This window comes from Helicoverpa zea, chromosome 11 (genome assembly GCF_022581195.2).
Source record: "Helicoverpa zea isolate HzStark_Cry1AcR chromosome 11, ilHelZeax1.1, whole genome shotgun sequence".
Taxonomy (NCBI): Eukaryota; Metazoa; Arthropoda; class Insecta; order Lepidoptera; family Noctuidae; genus Helicoverpa; species Helicoverpa zea.
In genome coordinates, this window is record NC_061462.1 from 6762999 (window position 1) to 6781993 (window position 18995).

At 36.4% G+C, this 18995-nt stretch overlaps 2 protein-coding genes across 3 annotated transcripts in view; one reads left to right on the forward strand and one right to left on the reverse strand.

Moving 5' to 3' along the window:
• LOC124634271 overlaps positions 1–3901 on the forward strand; it is a 53905-nt gene extending 50004 nt beyond the window's left edge. Inside the window, exons 7-12 of the mRNA XM_047169743.1 lie at positions 842–936; positions 1027–1268; positions 1385–1629; positions 1716–1965; positions 2046–2216; positions 2522–3901. Of these exons, the coding sequence (XP_047025699.1) occupies positions 842–936; positions 1027–1268; positions 1385–1629; positions 1716–1965; positions 2046–2216; positions 2522–3022 (1504 nt within the window). The 3' untranslated portion in view covers positions 3023–3901. The remainder of the gene's footprint in view (positions 1–841; positions 937–1026; positions 1269–1384; positions 1630–1715; positions 1966–2045; positions 2217–2521) is intronic.
• Positions 1–18995, reverse strand: part of LOC124634273 (autophagy-related protein 16-1) — a 153623-nt gene that overhangs the window by 133454 nt on the left and 1174 nt on the right. The window contains exons 3-9 of one of the 2 annotated variants that reach the window (XM_047169744.1): positions 18320–18485; positions 17260–17422; positions 15243–15331; positions 14593–14646; positions 10975–11125; positions 10190–10295; positions 9692–9834 (exon numbers count right to left, since the gene is read on the reverse strand). In XM_047169744.1, coding sequence (XP_047025700.1) covers positions 9692–9834; positions 10190–10295; positions 10975–11125; positions 14593–14646; positions 15243–15331; positions 17260–17422; positions 18320–18485 — 872 coding nt within the window. The remainder of the gene's footprint in view (positions 1–9691; positions 9835–10189; positions 10296–10974; positions 11126–14592; positions 14647–15242; positions 15332–17259; positions 17423–18319; positions 18486–18995) is intronic. The other variant, XM_047169745.1, reaches the window with a different exon arrangement.

Here is an 18995-nt window from a genome sequence, read left to right on the forward strand (position 1 = left end):
ACCAGATAATATTATACGGGTGGTCACTAAGCACAAAGTAACATTATACATTGAAACGTCACTGTTTTATATAGATACAATGTTAATGAACACGAAGCGTATTATTCATAAGTATAATATGATTCAAACCAATGGAAAAACTGCATAATAGGACATTTGAAAAGCGTTACATTAGACTTGAAAATATAGGGATATAGCCATGGTATTTTTATTGTATTGTATGATGGGAAATTAAATCAGCGTATAAGCTAATATCGCTGTGCACAGAGTTACTCAAGCAGTATGCAAACAAAAGAGCTCATTGAATATAAAGCTATTATGATTATGACAACTCGCGGCGGCATTGAAAGTAAAAGTATAACTGAGCGGTTTAATTGAGAGAGTATTGCGCACAACACGATACGCGTACATACCTGTACTCTTATCGAGGACGTTAAAATCAAATAGGCACAGCGACCCACATCGGACTATTACTGCAAAACTTGAATTCAAACAGCTGTATCATCTCCTTAACAGTCTCCGTCGGCTAACAGCGTTAATCATGCGCTACATAAAACCAGTCTTAAGTGTTCTCAAGACTAGATACTTCCACTAAGAGCCGAGAAATAGAAACATACCGCCAGGTTATCATGTCAAAAATGTATTAAAATTAATACATAAACAGGTCTCATTGAAATTGATAATTACCATATTAATCATGAAAGATAATTGACAATTAAACGGTGCAAGCAAAATAGCGTCAATCGCACTATGCATGCGGTTAACTACTTGGGAAAATTCACACAATAAAAAAGCTAACAAAAACATAGCTGCTGTTAAACCGCGTGAAACATTGTTGCAGATCGGCGAACTACAACAATAAAACTGGGGAGTGCGTGCTGTCTAACATGGACCGTATTACTCTGGCGGGAACCAACTCTTTCCAACCGAACGAAGGTAGCCCATCATCTTTTTTTATTTCTTATGCATAGTTTTACTTAAGTAATGTATGTATTTTTCAATCACTCTTCTTCATTTTTTCTTCAGACACCGACTATTTGGAAAATAACTGCGTAGAGGAGCCTACCAAACTTTGTGAATTCAAGAAAATGGGTGGTCGTATTCTAAAAACTGTGGACTCTGTATATCAAGATGTCCAAACCGTTGAGGAATGCCGTGAACTTTGCTTGAATTCGCCTTTCCGTTGCCACTCGTACGACCATGGAGATACTGGAGACCATGTCTGCCGTCTGTCTCATCACTCCCGAGCCACGCTAGCCGATATTCAGGTATGCTGCTATTTAGAGGCAAATACTCTATTGACAATTAATTAAATATGTAACTCTACGAGTTTATAAATTAACAGTTGTTCTATTTTAAAGTTAAATATTTATTGTAATTTTAGGACCCTTACTTGGAGGTTCCCGAAGCGGCCACCTACGAATTGTCATCTTGTTACAACGTGTCTATCGATTGTCGTTCTGGTGACATGGTCGCTAAAATTCAAACATCCAAACTTTTCGATGGCAAAATCTACGCCAAGGGCAGTCCTAACTCCTGTGTCGTCGACGTTAAACAGAGTCTTGAATTCGAATTGCACATGGGATACAACAACCTCGAGTGTAACGTTAAACAGAATGGACTTGGAAGGTAAACACATTTACATAATATCCAAACATTAAGGAAAAAATTTCCAAAAATGAATAAGTAAATTAACATTGCCATTTTTCTTTCAGGTACTTAAATGATGTGGTTATTCAGCATCACGATACCATCGTTACATCCTCTGATCTCGGCTTAGCTGTAACTTGCCAATACGATCTCACCAACAAGACTGTAGCAAACGAGGTCGACCTGGGCATCCACGGCGACATCAAGACCGGTCTGACTGAGGAGGTCATTGTCGACTCTCCCAACGTAGCTATGCGTATTACCGACAGGAATGGAGACGACACTATTGCATCTGCTGAAGTTGGAGACCCCCTGGTAATTATAATTCTTGAATTTAACATCTGTAAACGATTTTTAGTGCTTCGAAAATAACCAAATAATTCCTCTTTGTTTAGGCACTTCGTTTCGAGATCATGGACCCCAACTCGCCATTCGAAATCTTTGTGCGAGAGCTTGTTGCCATGGATGGAGTCGATTCCAGCGAAATCACCCTCATCGACAGCAACGGTTGTCCCACCGAGCACTTCATCATGGGACCATTGTTCAAATCAGCGAATAGTGGAAAGGTAAGAACCGAAACTCAACTACCTATTTCATAGAAATCTTGATTCTGTTCAGAATGCGCCATTAAATTCATTATAAAGAACTATAATTATAACTCGTTAAAACATTAATGTTTTATATTTAAAGATAATGAAGTGGTATGAGACCATTTAAGCCACATTATTTTTAGGTAGTATGTTTTTGCTGTAGCAATAAAAATATTCCACGCATGTAAAGGCGGACAGAAACTCGTAATGAAAATAATTGACTCATTAATCTTCAACCTCGAAGAGAACAATTTTAACGAGCGATTTGTTCAACCTTACAGATGCTGTTGTCTCACTTTGACGCCTTCAAGTTCCCATCTTCGGAAGTCGTCCAGTTCCGAGCATTAGTCACTCCCTGCATGCCTACGTGTGAACCAGTTCAGTGCGACGGCGGCCCGAACGAACTCCGCTCCGTCATGTCTTACGGACGTAGGAAGAGGCGTTCGACCCCCGCGGCACCTACCGACGACATGCTTCTTGTGCAAACCATTCAGATTACCGACAAGTTCGGCTTCGATAAACAACGCGCCAAGAACGTTACTGAAGACTCCGTGTATGTTAGAGAGACCGACGTTACTTGCGTAAACGCAGCAGGAGCAATGCTTGCGGCGGCTGCTTTCCTGGCAGCTCAACTAGTCGTGCTCGCTGCGTGGACATGCAGTTGGCAGCGAAGACGCGCCGCCGCTAAAGCTGCTGAGCTGCTACCAGGACCCAATGCTCCCTCCGCTCTATGCAAAGTCTATGATGCCAGTTTTTCTCGTGCGCACCAGAGGCATTTCTAAATAACATTAGGCGTGTCGACGTGATCAGCGTCCGCAATAGTAGTATATTTCGTTAGTTTAAAAACCCCCGTCGAGTTCTGGCTCGTGAGGACGATATCCTTTGGGTGTCAAGTCGTCCGCCGAGAGCGCAGAGCAGCGATAGCGGTTATTTAATGGTTAGTGGCCGAGCGCTTCCACAGCACAGCACGTAAGGGCGCGGTGGTGCGGGGGCGCGCGACACAGAGGCGGGGACGACCAGCAGAGCGTGCGCGAATGTGGACGGATGCGAGTGCGGCGCGTTGTGTGACCGTTGTTGAGTGCGTCTTGTGTGTGAGAACGCTCGCTTGTCCCCATCTCCGGCGTCGTCGGCGGGACCGCGGCCGTGAGTCGTTATCAAGATCACGTCGCTCATTCGTTCACTTTACGCTCGGACATCCATTTGTGGAAGTCCGATTACGTATTGTACCATATTTTTTTAAAAGTAGCGTAAGCCTGATTTTAATGATACGTAGTGATAAGTAAAAAGTAACATTTCAGTACCTTTTAAGTAGATAACCGAACGTGCGACCTAAGTCAAGAGACGATGGATTGACGGCCGTCCCGACATCGTAATTTATTTAATTTAGGATAGTTTCTTTTTTACGTAATTTATGATTGAATTTAATACTATTTAATAAAAATTTAATATAAATGAAATACCTACCTAAACAAAAGAAAGCTTACGACTTACAAAATGTGCTATTCCATGTTAACTGAAAGTATTTTATTATGATATCTACTAGTGCCTTAATAATGAGATGTTAATGTATTAAAATGTTGTTTAAACCTCTTATTTAAACGGCATTTTACCCTGATTCATCCGTCCAAATTGTCATTACTTAAAATAAAACTTCCAAAATATTTCTTTGGTTTCATTTTATGCTGTTGCCTCCCTTATTATATTTTACGAAGAAACAAAGCAAGAACACTATTCAATGGTAATCACCTCACTAATTAAATATGATTGTTAAAACTGCCAATTCATTATTATCCAACTTGATGGGTCGGTCTGATAAATATGAAACAAAACATCTTCCAATTATACTGCCTTGATATTTTTATGATTGCTGACTAAAAACTCAATCTGCGCTGTCATTAAACTGTTTTTTGTAGCCTACCTGTTTCCGACACTGTCAAAAAGAGTAGTAAAATAAAATGCAAAAAATCTAATGATAAAAAGGCTGCGTGTAGATTTGAGTGGTGAGTGTTGAAATTGCACACATCAATGAGATGGGATCTTTGAGTTAAGTTCTTGGCACCATCACGTGTGAAGGGGCACGGCGGTCGTTCGTGCGCTAGATAAGATCGGCGCGCGCGACGGCACGTGTCTTGTGTCGCGTGCCGACTTGAGAACAACTAAGCGCAGCCATTAGTAGCCCAGCAACAAAGAATTTGTCCCTACAAGCGTTCTTTCTAGATTTAGATTAGCGACGGTGTTGAAAAGAAATAAAATAAAGCCTGTTTGAGTTTGCCGCGAAAGCTACGGCTGCCTCATAAAAAAAGGTAATTCTAGATGGTACTAGGATACACTGACAGTACCACATGCAGGGTTACAAAGAGTTTAAAAACCTGCTTACAGATCATCCATTAGAAATGAACTCTATGAAAAAACATGATAGCTCATTAGAAACGGACCTATATTTTACTGAGGGAGCACTTATTGCTCGAACGAGCTTTATTCAAGCTGCATTCATTCATTTATCGTAGATGGTATTTCGTTCATGGTAGAAAAAGTACTATATTATTGAAGCAATTCAAAAATTTTAAATTACAATGAACCTTAGTCCTTAGCACCTGAAGTGGAAAAGATGACATGGCATCTTTCTCTAACATCCTATAAAGAATAAAAAGAGAAGATTATTAATAACTTACAGCTACTAGATAGCTATGCGTAACATTTTAAATCTTACACGTTCACGTAACGACACATAAAAAGCCTATATTCGATTTAATATTTGCCATCTGCCACACATTTTACAAAAATAGAGAATTGTGTTCACACAATTTAGTAGGTCTTGAATAGGAACATAAAAATCTAACCAGTTTTCAATTGAACAGCAAAGAGGTATAAAAATAATAAAACGCAAATGTCTTGTGAAAGCTGACAGCTGGGCGGTCACAATTTTGCAGTAGTCGACAGACATTTTCGAAGAACTATAAAATTCAAATATTGAATGCAACATTGTGTTGCAGATAAAGTCGTTTACAATAATATGAAATATTCATAAAAGGGAATCGACGGTGGCCACCGGAATCGCGAGGTACAGACAAGAAAAAAAAAGTTGAACAATCGACTAGCGAACATCGGTCATGGGACAAGTCCAACAGTCAACATATATATTAAACATTGCCATGTCTTTATAAGGAACGTCCTTGGAACGCTTTGGTATAGGGAAGAGCTCGTACTCGATCAATATCGGCTCCTTTTGTATCTTGTTCCGATCCTACTTATTGAGCGAATAGTTGAAGATTTTATCTCGCGCTCGGCATCGCGACACAAATGAAATATTGCCGGGACGGCTCGCTTCTCATGAAATATGTAATCTGATTAAGTATTACAATAAATGAGTCACGTTGGGAACTTAAAGAGCGCAACGACCATCAAATGGACAATAAATGCAGATTATGAAAAAAGTAGTCGTTTATTGGCTACTCTTTAGAGAATTCGCACGTTGTTTTGCAATTAACGAGGCGAGCAAAACATTTTCGTCTATTATCACCTGCAAAGTAGGATCCTCGGGACTTGGAAAATTATTACACGATCTACGTCAGCCTGTCCATCCAGCGTAACGTGATTCAGTCTAAGGCAATTACGTTTATGCAAATTCCATTGAGTCAAGTAAAGCTGCATAATGTCTCACATTTATTGTCTACTTTATTATACAAACATCAGTTTGGTGTCCCGCTGATCGTTCGTAAGTACAAACACATTTAACGTCGCAACTTTGCAAGTTAGCTTTACATTGACAGAGCCCACCGCCGCGTTTTCTTTGTTTCTTTATTGTATCTTGAGATCATTTAGATTAGCAACCTACATAATTACCGTCTTAATTATATTTTCTGGGCTTTCGACTCTAATAAAATTTGCCTAAAATGAACAATGTAATCATGATGAACCCAATTCCTAACACAATGACAATTAAGCATACAAAACCATAAATAGAGAGAAATACGCATTCCTCTGCCGCAAATATAACAAAGAGTTTTAACAGAGTCATCAGATCCAAATACAATATACGTACTTAAATTAGAAGACAAGTAACGAGAGAAAGGGAAATCTAAACAAACAGGCGATTAACGACAGTTAAATAACAATAATAATAGTAGATTCCACTGAATGGCTACCTTTGTAACAAAAGTGCATTAACTTAGCCTTTTAAATACTAACTAGGACACTTTCGTTTGGAAAGGAAAGTAAACGATGACAAAGGTTACCTTTCATCTTCACAAATATTTTTTTTAGAAAGGTTGACTTAATTTGCCAGTATGGTAAAACATATGGAGCAATGAAACAATTGTTTCTTTTTTGTGGAATGAATTTCATTACTGGGTTAAGGCTGTGCACTGAAGATAAAGAAATAATTTACGCATCTTATCAATTTTATTACAAGAAATATCGGCTCGGAACAATTTTACTGTCCCAATAATGATTAATGTTTTTAACACGTAACGATAATTTCCTTTTTTGGTAAGTACAACCAAATTGGTCCACAATATTTACGATCATAGCAAGCGCTTCTACAATAAATGAAATACCAGTTGATTACTTCGAGATCGCCCTTTAAGGCAAAACTCAATTTTAAGGTGGGAGAATTCATAAAAACGAGATTGGCGACTGTTACGGAACGAATAATCTGTTAACAGATCGTAAATCAGACGGTACTGGAGATAAGAGAGCATCCGGTGGACTCACGAAGCGCAATCGATTTGGACTCATTATATGGCTATTGCTCGGCGCCAGTTATGGATATTCCCTGCGCAATTTGTGTATTATTTGCATCGGGATAGTTCTGCGATACCGCGATCACGCAGGGGCTTTCTCAATACGAAAATAAACGGAGATAAACTGAAGAACCTAAATGATGCCGATGGCTGGAAGAGACCACTTTGTAATATTTATGAATTTAAAACGACTATTTAGAAAATGCATTGGCGACGTCGCAACACAGCTTATCTTGAAATAAATTGCAAACAATACTTTAAAAAGTTTTTTTTTTGATACCACTATTTATCACCAATTCACCGAATTTGCAATACAAGCTGTGTACTTCCATCTCTTCAAGGATTCCGACATGATTTAACAAAATCAGATACAAAATAGCATGTCAATATAATGGATAGAACTTCCAGTATAAATTTAGTTCGATGTGGGTCAGTAAATGAGTGGGCGTGCTCTCCAATTTGTTGACGTTGAGGTCCTGATTGTATGTTTGTATAAGGATGCGATGAGACCATGCGAAATATCCGCCGAGGTGGGCGGCACGCGAATGCCATCTGTTATACTTATTGAATCTAGTATTATCATGGCAAGTGCAATATTTACTTCAACAATATATTGATTTGTTGTACGATTCAATTTAAATACACTTAGTTCTGCGCCTTGTTTCGATAAAGCCTGTGCGGTGAAACGTTTCCGAGCTAAGCAAAGTCTAACATGTCTGTTTGTTGCAATTTAACCATCAAATCAAATTACTTTATATGTGCGTTCTGATATTTTCATCCCACCTGGTACAGGATATTGCAGCAATACAAAGTGGAATTGGTTCACGATGATAGTTTGTTTACATCTTGAAGTCTAAACACTGTGGGAAAAGATTACTACTTTGTTTATTTACAAGTAGTTAAGAAAAATGTTGCAACTGTTTTTGCCTACATTGATGTATGTAGTTATTGGGTGAACACTGATAAATTAATTACAGCTGGTAACAGTACATTAAATCAAATTGTTACAGGGCTCTTAAAACGTCCGTTACGATAGATTTAAATCATTGTATTTATAATGTACATAATTCATATTGGGATCGGATGAGTTGGTACTCGCGTGAAATGTCGGAAGTGATCAAAGCGCGATCACGAAGCGCAGACGCGCTAACAATCCGCTAATAGACGATCGTGTTCGTGAGCCCGCCTCCCGACCACAATAATAATGTCCAAACTGACGGATACTATTATTGCCTCTTGGTCGTTTGCACAACACCCACGTGCATCTGCATAACTAATATGATTTGTGATATAGTGTTTGAGATCAAATCTTATAAACGCGCCTTCAGCTGCGAGACAGTAAATAAATAATGATTGGAAAATTCCAATTATTGTAAATGGACATGACCAGTGAGCGAGATGATATCGATAATGTTATTCATGGCCGGTAGACTAAACGAAACACAGCCAATAATATAAATACAGACTGTATACAATCAACAAAATAGTTAGGAATGCAGGTTAAATATAAACAAACAAGATTTATATTGATGCTGGAGATGTTCACTGAAATGGAATGAGTTACAAAAATGGAACAATGAGATATTTATTGTGACATGCTTGGATAGGTAAATAGAGAGCAAGGTAACACCAAAGAAATGGTAAATGGATTAGGTAGAGAGAAATATGAATAAAAAAGACATGCTGCCTTGCCTCAAATATTTTTTTTTAAGCGGGATGAGCAACCAAGATTAAAAGTAATCAAGTCAGTTTTGTTGTCCGTATTTACAATCCCAACAAAGGAGGATGTGCAATTACTAGAAGTAGTTTTCCAATAGAAAGCTCAGCTTATCTGTTTATGACGCGACATAAATCATGGAGACTAAATTAATTGACCACAAGCCTTCTAATCGGGGTTACTGCAAAAGGGTTCACACACTCTTAAGTACTGTAATATTTCACTACTTGATATATCGCTGAAGTCAACGATTTAAATTTTCTATTGGTAGGAAATTAAGTTTAATTTATAATCTAGTGAGTTTAGAATTTTATTACCGCTGTTGCCATCCTAATGGGACCCGAGAAGTTTCTAAAAAAAGGGTAAATAATGCATAAAGGCTAAGCTTTCACTGCAATCAGAGTAACGACTACTTCGTTCAAATGCCTCCAGCCCGCTGAGAAAATCATTGACACGATTTTTGCATCAAACTACGTTTCCAACACAGGCAGCCGTATGAATACTGCCCCGGGCACTTGAGAACGAAACCTGATATTTTACAATTTTAAAAACGAAAGCTGCTCTGATATTTTTTAAGAGTCTGCACATAGATGTAGACGATAAAAATCTCTGTTGTTTCGTGATTTGAGGTTAATTTCTAGCTGCACTCGTTCAACTATCACAATTACAACTCTTACAATATACACTTCAGTGAATTTTTAAGAAACCCGTCCCGAGATATGGGGATATATCGTAGGTACAAAAAATGCAAATCAGAAGAACAAGAATTTATGTAATTTGGCCTTCAACTTCAAATCTTATTGATATGTGTTGAAAAAGTGAAGAATAGATCCTGTTATCAAATCATCCACCAATCAAATGACATACACGTCCGATTGTTTTGTGCGTATATTGCTGTGCGTCTACGCCAGAAAGCATTTAACTTCTTAACCAAATGTACGGTATTTCACAAGCAAACTATCTTTTGATTCTGATTACGCAGTGAGACTCACCCTTAATCGCTGGTCGGCGACTGTCCACACCCTACTTGCGAAGTCATTGCTGGCTCCTACGATGTACGCACCAGTAGAATCGAAGTCTACTGACATGACTCCCGCGTTCGACCCGACCAGTGTACCCCTGTTCTCCACCATACCTGGAAACGTGAGGAATATTTATTGAAGAATGCTTTGAAAATTACATTGGAATTTAATAGAAACCTAATACTTTTTTGAGGATAAATGTAAAATCAATGTCATTTTAATTAATAGGTATACATAGGATCAGGCAGCAAATAATATGAAACTTGGAACTTTACTATTTAGTTCTACGAAATTCACAAACTCAAAATACCATACCTAGCACAAGAAAATAACAGAATAATGAATATTACCTGTAAGAATAAGATGTTATAAACATGTTAACTATATTCCTACTAAAACCATACGAAATCATGATATAATTTGTACTACCTTTATATTAATTGGTAAAGTAATAGGTATAGCACTTACTTTTAGTAACATCCCATAATTTGACTTTTCTATCAGCACCTCCTGTCGCAACGATCCTGTCTGTCGGACTCCATTTCACGGCATTCACTTCGCCGTCGTGAGCGTCCTGTTAAATTATATTTACCTCATCATCTTACTTCAAATAAAATAAGATTTATAGAACACATTCTATAAGTATTTTCGCACGAACTTCAACTGCGAGAGTATGGTTGAGTTTTGATTTATTCCCACGCTTTATTTTCATAGTTGCCAGACAAACGTATGCATCAACACAGACTTTTGAAAACATAAAAAATGTTATTGTGTGTGTTATTCTTCAATTTATTAGTACTCTCTCGTCTGGTCATGATTATCTGAAAAGCTGTTATATCCATTATTTTTTAAGTAATTTCACTAAAAGGTATTTAGATTACACCTGAGGAAAGTTCACACGTACACATGCCCTTTAAACCATGTATGTGCGCTACCGGAGCAGATTTCTATGTCTAAGATGTTAAACATACAAAACTTACATATTAGTAACTTCAGTATTAAAATATAACTTACCTCCTAAAAAGGAAAATATTTATATTGTATAAAAGTTGTTACAGCGCCCTTATATTGCCTTGATTAAATGTAAAGACTTTTAAATATTTTAAATCTATCCCGGACTAGAACTGAAAAGCATGAGCGAAGCCAGATAAGCTTGTTGAAAGCAGATAAAAATGCTTTTCAAATATTATAGGTAAGTCTGGCGGTATGACTGTAAGACAATGTTATTTTCGGCGACACAATAACAAACTTACAAATCTGAGTGCCACTTTATTGGGTAAAACTGTTGCGTAATACGGCATGGAGTCCAATATTTTATCTTCAGAACTGCCGGACCCACTACTCCGACTGCCGCTCTCTCTCGCCGCCTCTTCTAATTCCTTCCGCACCTTATCAGTTTTCTTTCTGAAAGAAAACATTTGACACTCAAATAAGACGAAACTCCCAAGTTTCTTTGTAGCGACTTTTATTACCATGTTGACCGCGATTCCGCGAAGCCATATTTGCAGGCGGACTAGATGTATACATTTTATTATTGTGACCTATTTCTTGAACCCAACCATAAGAAATAGCATGCATAAAACACAGCAATCAAGTTTATTATTACAAATTAGTCTTTAGCCTTATGCGTCCAAAGCATCTGCTGACTAGACCTCCCTGTTGAACAACTACAATACTGAGGTGAGTAGATAATGTAGAAAAACAAATAACAATAAATTGACATGTTTACTTTTGTTGGAAAGATATTTATCTTCACACCTCTTTGCTAAGAAAATCAGATACGAGTTTAAGGCAGTTTAATTACTTAATCACGACTTTACATAACGGAAAAAAAACATTACAAAAGTGCACAATCCAACATTACATAACTAAACTACATCAAACATGCAAAATCAGTTACATTCAAACTTCAAAAACTCAATCAAAAATTGCTGTTAATAATCATACTCTATAGTAGGGGAGGCAAGAGTGCTAAACCGGGAGTGACTCGAGCGTCAATGAGACCTATTAGATTGCGAAGCTTAGATGATGAGAAGAAAAAAATGTCCTGACATACACACACTTTCATCGGTGGGTGGAGCGGCTATAAACTTTCAAAAATGTAAAAAAAAACAGTTGCGTGGACATACTCGAGCGCGTCAGATATTAATAGCATGCACGTCGTACGTCATTTTGAAAACATACGTATATTAATCTGACTGTTTCCATGGTGGGGGTGGTCGTAGGTAAGGGTTAAAAATGGGAAAAAAAATAATTTTATCGAGCGCGACAGATTTTCAAAAGGGGTGTTAAGTGAACCAAAACGAAGTCTCTTATGCAATAATCTGACGATTTAGACGTGACCTAAACTCGTGGCTATTATTTGAAATTGCAAAAAAAAATCGCCATTTTGAAATACTCGAGCGCGTCAGATTAAGATATATATGGTTCATTTATGTACCCTTAACGTAATCATCTTATAATCTGACGATTATCTGGAGAGACTCGCTTAATCTGACAATGGAAAGTTTTTAAAACTAATAATAATCAATACTGTAACCTAATTTTCTTTGAAAAATTAACACCAATGTCGTTGTTTTTTAATTTTGTTATAATCATTATCTAAGTCGTGGTGGCCTAGTGGGTAAAGAACCAACCTCTCAAGTATGTGGATTCGATTCCAGGTCAGGCAAGTACCAATGCAACTTGTCTAAGTTTGTATTTACTGTCAAGTTTATCTTGGACACCAATGTCTGCACAGCAAGTACTTAGTACTTACAAGACATACACGTTGTAGCACTTTGGTATTCCTTTAAAACTTGAGATATCAATAGATTATTTAGTTTTAACTTTTACACACTTTTTGATCTATATCCCAGAACGGACAAACATTTCAACAAAGCTGTCATAATAAAGGTTATTCTAGATAAAAAGGCCTATCCAATGATATGTATGAAATTGCTATTGGCGGAGTGTACCAATCTGCTCATACATTACATACATTTCTATAATAATTACATTGAATTATAATGACATTGATAAATATACATGTGACATAAACAATACAATTGAATCTATAATAACATGACTTGAGGGAATTATCTACGCGTAAATCTTACAAAAACTAATTTTATTCAATTTAATACATATAGATAAAAAAATAAGGCTCATCATCATCTGCCTAGCCTTTTTCCCAACTATGTTGGGGTCGGCTTCCAGTCTAACCGGATGACTAGGCCACCACGACTGTATAAAAAGAAGACTATAAAGAGTAATTATAGAGGACATAAATTACAAGAAGTATACGAAATGGCATTTCTCGGTATCACGATAGACAAACAATGCAACTGGAAGGCACACGTATTTAACGAAAGTATCCAATAAAATGAATCGTCTTCGTTAAAAACAGTATATATGCATATTATGTATGACTTCCTGAGATTAGCGAGATCAAACAAAAAAACTCTTTAGCTTTATAATATTAGTGTAGATTATTTAAAACCCAAAATGTACCAACACTTATTGCAAATGAATTGAATTGAAAAAAGAGAGAGAGGAATAGAAACCTGAGAGGAGAATACCGGCATCACGTAGCTGCACGCTTTAAACTTTATCGATTAATTTTCCTTACTTCGGCTTACGGGAATCGTCAGATTATATATTTTTCGTGAACGTTGAATTATTCCCTTCAAAATAAAAAAAAAATTAGCCGCGCTCGAGAAAGTCAAGATGACGTTTTTTTTTTACAAGTTTGCTTCCTTCCTACTTCTTATCGTCAATCGCAAATTGTCAGATTAGTGGAATATACACTTTTTAGCATATAACTAACTTACCCTATCTTAATCTGACGCGCTGGAGAATGTCAGATGATATATTTTTTTTTACTAATCTGATCCTTTATTCTAGACACGCGGCTACATATACAGGGCTTATACTTGGTGGAGGTGTTAAATGGGGTAATAGGTACCTCCCTATATACTAATCTGCCGCGCTTGAGTAAATCCCAAAATCCCTTCTAGGCCTCCCCTACTACTATTTAAAAACGTTATTGAAGTAACTATAAACCATAATAAAAATTACCCAATCCAATGATTTAAGAATAGATCAAATGCCTGGTGAATCAATAAAATTGAAATCACATTAATAAAAGTGAGCCGTTCAAAGTCAAATAAATACAGCTACTTCAAAGGTGCAATAAAAATTGTAAATACACAAACGTGCGTAAACTCAACAGCTTAGGTATCATAATGTGGATACTTTGAGTCGTTCATATGTGTGTAAATTTGAATGAGCGAACACACACACATCACGAAATGTGGGCGAAACTGCATAATACGTGACTCTATTTTAGAATTTAGGTGTTTACGTGACGCAATGACAATGCCAGAATATGTAACGTATCTACCATCAATAACAGTACTGAAACTAACCTTGTTTGTGACATAAATAGAACGTATACACGTTATTGGGTGTGTAATGAAAATTCTCCATGGTTTAACGTTGCAGACCATGCACGCGTTATCAAATGGAAAATTGTAAGTAGGTAAATAATATGACGCAAATAATATTTATGCTTGAAGAATTGTTATTTCGATCTGTGACAGGGACGCACATCGTAAATTATTATAATGGATGCATACTTAACTTCATACTGATTGCCAAAATAAGTATTGATGCATCATAACAAAGGTACATTAGAAAGATAGGGATGTATGACAGAAACGTTCCATACAATTGTACAACCAGAGAGGAAAAGAAATCATGAGTCAGTTTCAGAGTGCAGTTAAGACATAAATATATGGGCCAATTTCATGAAGAGATATAATGTTCAATAATGAACGCCACAATGCCTTCAAACCACCACATCATCATTCTCATTATGTCAAACTCACCCGAAACTAACTCTACCAAACGTGTTGATGAGAAACGCGGTAGGGTTGCTTGACCTGTTGAAGAAATTAGACAAAAAGAAGCAAAAACAAAAATTATGGGTACTTATGCAAGCCTTCTAAGCCTCGCGGCACACACAAATCCCACTCTAGAACGACACTTGCCAAAAAATACACATTTTAAACACAAAAAATATATTAAATATTATACTTTATCTATGTGCATATAAACTACGTTTTATTTGTCACGAATAAATCGAGTTATCCGAATAAACTCGTTAGCAGAGATACACCAAATGTGTATAAACAAATCGATTTACACATGACAAATTCTACGGTGCAGTGCACATCAAATCTAAGGTAGCAGCGACATTCACTTGCAAATCTCATTGCAACTAAAATACTCACAGGCAAAAACCAATACATTAAAATGTATGCCATCGACCGAATGCCCCAATAATAAACAAATTTTGACAAAGCTGCACAATTAATAAATTGTAAAATACCTATGATAAGTGTAAAAGTCGCCTTGTATAATATATGGACTTGGTGCCATTTAAATAGTAAACAAATACCTATGAAAAACTGAAATTTAAAACATGCGTTATAATTTAGTGATGATTTTTCCATTGAAAACAGTAATAAGTACTCACTTGAGGAAATGTTCATTTTCTTCATTCATTTTATCTGCATCCTTAGCTTTATATTTTATGAGTCTCTCCACTAACGATCGATTTTCATCCTACAACACAAAAATTGCACTGTGAAAACTTACAATTGGCACAATAATATTAATAAAACACATGTATTTCCACATAAAATTACCCTTCTGAACACTTTACGCATGTTTATGAAATTCAAATATTTTATTAACAACGTATGTATTTACAACTATCACAGAGTTAGCTAAACAGGCGTCTGTTTCAATGAAAACATGCAATTATCTTTGAGATCTACTCCTGACACACTGCCACGAAATTTCCAATCTGACTGAATGTAAGTGATGTTACTTGAGACACAGCTATAAGCATTTTATACACAGCTGTTATCACGTGATCATCGTAAAATATACAGCGTGCTACATTTTACGATATCCTAGTTATAATTCATTACATTAAGTGATATGTTGTTTGAAGCATAGCTTCGTATGTACGAGTTATGAGGCCGTTGTTCTATTTACGTTAAACCCGGTACCAAATCAGGATTGGTTCACCTACTCGCCCGGCTTCATTTGATATATTATGTGGCCAACACGGTGTGACAGCGGTGAAGTACCGCTATCTTAGGGGACCAATCGCCAGTTATGATTAAAACAGCTTATCAGCTATGCTTAACATTACTCATCTATTTTAAGAAGCCAAGTGAATGAGGAAAAAATATTTTTGACTATAAATTATGTAAGTAATCTGCAAGTAAAATTTATTATGATCGAAAAAGATGATAAAACCAATGAGAGTAAAAAAAAAATTGGTTTAGAAAAGTTGTTTGAAATCATGGGTTCAGTCACATTTCCAAGTATCGGTCACCCTATACATTTGCTGGAATAATTGTTTATGTAATATCTATTTAGGATCATTATCCGTAATGGTCTAACTTTGATTGTCCAGTGACTAATAAACGCCTTACACGTTGGCTATCTAGTCTAGATGTGTATTAGTATGCAGGGAATGAATTCAAGACTAAGCAAATATTGATATGAAAAAAAATGCACCGCTGAATTTGAAACACGCTGAATATTATTATAAAGGCAGGCTAGAATCAGCTTGGAAACTTGCCAAATTTTAAATGATGCTATAAAAATCTAAAGTTCCAGCGGAAAAAAATGTTCAATAACGACCACCAGTAGTATGCCAAAAATATTTTATCCAGTATAAACAAAAGCAAGAAAGCTTCAAACGTAGTGGAACGTATCTTTTTTAACTGCCTCTAACAAGCTGGAGAAGAAGCTAACATGAGCTAATGTTTAATTACCCGGGGATAAAACCGTTGATTCATTACTCAAACTCGTGTTTGAAAGCTATTTTGAAATAAGTGTTTGGTGCAGAAAGCTGGAAAATCTGTGGTTCCGTGAAACAGAGAATAATGATCGGTCGGCGGCGATTCTGAATGAATAACAACTGGGATGCGCGTAATTTATAGCGAGTAAGACTGTTTTATAATAATCCTACATTTTCGGACTTTTGCCCTGTGTTTATAGTTTACAGTGCAAACTATGTTTAACATTTATAATGGTAACAGAAACATGTTTCCGACTCAGAGATTCATTCATTCAATAATTATAAGTCAATTAAGAACTAGAACTTTTTTAAGATGTAGAAATGTCTAATAAATTATAAGAATTAATACCATTAATTAGACAAATACACATAACAATATAATATTGTAAATAAAAACTGTGAGAGGAACACATTATTTCTTTGAGTCTTGGACTAATCATCAGCACAAAAACATAAAAAAAATGCAAACTTAATCCATTAAAGCAGTATTTCCTTCTTAAAAATATAGTATTTGACCAATTCATCCTATGTACATTTTAAAAAGTACATTCATCCTGATACTACCCATTGCATATCACAGTCACAACCATAGGTGTGGACGTCATAAAAATATTAATATAGTGTGTCATAGCATATAAAAATTAATTAATCGATAAATAATAATATTAGGTACCTGAGCTTTCCTCAGTTTTTCTTCTATGGCTGCGAACGCTATTTGTAAGGCTTGATGTTCATCCCTTAGAACTTGATTTAATCCTTGTAATTCCGCCATATTTGTTTCATACATTTGTATTTCGGCACGAAGAGATGCTATTACCGCAGTATTTTCTGAAATTCTAAACAAAAAATCATTATGTAAAGTCTATTCATATTTGAAACAAGAATTAATTAATTCAAATGTTGGCATCATGTTTTTTATATCTTTTATGGCATCATTATGCCCAAGGTTATAAAATAATATGTTAGGTCAATAACTAGGTAAAACCTTTAAAATCCATGTTGTGTTAACACTAGAATAATCTATATGCTTTATTAAAAACAGTGCAAGGCGAAGTTTGCTAACTTAGCTTGTTGCGAAAAATAAAACCTATTTTATTCATTTTTTAAATGTGACCTTTACTTATATGTGGAATTATGGTATCATTCCAAAAAGTTATGTTAATTGGTTGCCAACGCATTACTTAAAGGAATTTGACATATGATGTCCTCCTAGCCGATTATCGGCTACGGCGGCTGTTCTCATGTAAGGAGATTAGCCAACTACGCGGGACATATTATAGTGCACGAGCATTTGCGCAGACACAGGTGCACTCACTATTCCTTAACTCTCATAGCCCGATGGGACGGTAATCCGACACGACCGGAGAGAGATCAGGCGCAGGACCGACATTTACGTGCTCTCCGATGCACGGGTGTATCAATCACCAGCTTCCAGGCTCCGGGCTGCTTTGTGAAAGTCTTCTAAAACCCACAAAGCGATTTCGGCCCGACTCGGGAATCGAACCCGAGACCTCGTGCTCAGCAGCCGCACTTGCGACAGATAGACCAACGAAGCAGTATAATTTTTGACAATAATTTGACATATACATAGACACAGCAGGCCATCACTTTTTTAATGAAGTTTTATTGAATTTCCTAAATCTTAAATAGCAATGAAACTTTTGTTCCTACCTCAGCCAACTGCACAGCTGGCTCAGTAAGTAATCAGTTTAACGTCACTTTTGTTTACTTACACAATATCTTTAGCTTGTAGCTGCTTCTCTAAGTCATGTACTTTTTCATTGAGGCTCATAATCTGCTGTGCATGTTCTCCCCTTCTCCTGTGCATAGACGTTAACTCTTCCTGTTGTACTAAGATTTTCTGCTCCAAAGCCTGTATCCGTTCATTGCTTGCCGTTCCTGAAATCGAGAAAGTATTTTTATGTAGTAAATAAACCATCGGAAAAAATAAAATATTGAATGTCATTTCAATTATATTTGGGATCCGCTTCCAGTATAACGGGATGCGACTCAATACCATTTTTTTACATAGAGCAAGTAGCAACTGCCTATCTGACCTCCACAACCACGTTACATGGGCAACCCGATACCCCTTGGTAAAATTGGTAAATAGAATTTTATATAATTTTGAATTATTAAAAGTAGGCATGATCTCATTGGAATCTTATAAGAATGAATGTTTTAATAAAGTTGCTCTTGGCACATCATAAATTTTCAGTTTTATCATAACTAACTGCTTTTCACTGTGTTATCTCAGCTATTTATAGATTTCATGGTTGATACATTCTCATTTTGGTAGAGGCCTAACATTAGCAGGCCATTTTTATCAGTTTTAAAAATTGCAATAAGAATTGGATAAAATTCAAGCCCAGCAATGAAATAAAAATTAAATTAACAAGAAGTTGAAAC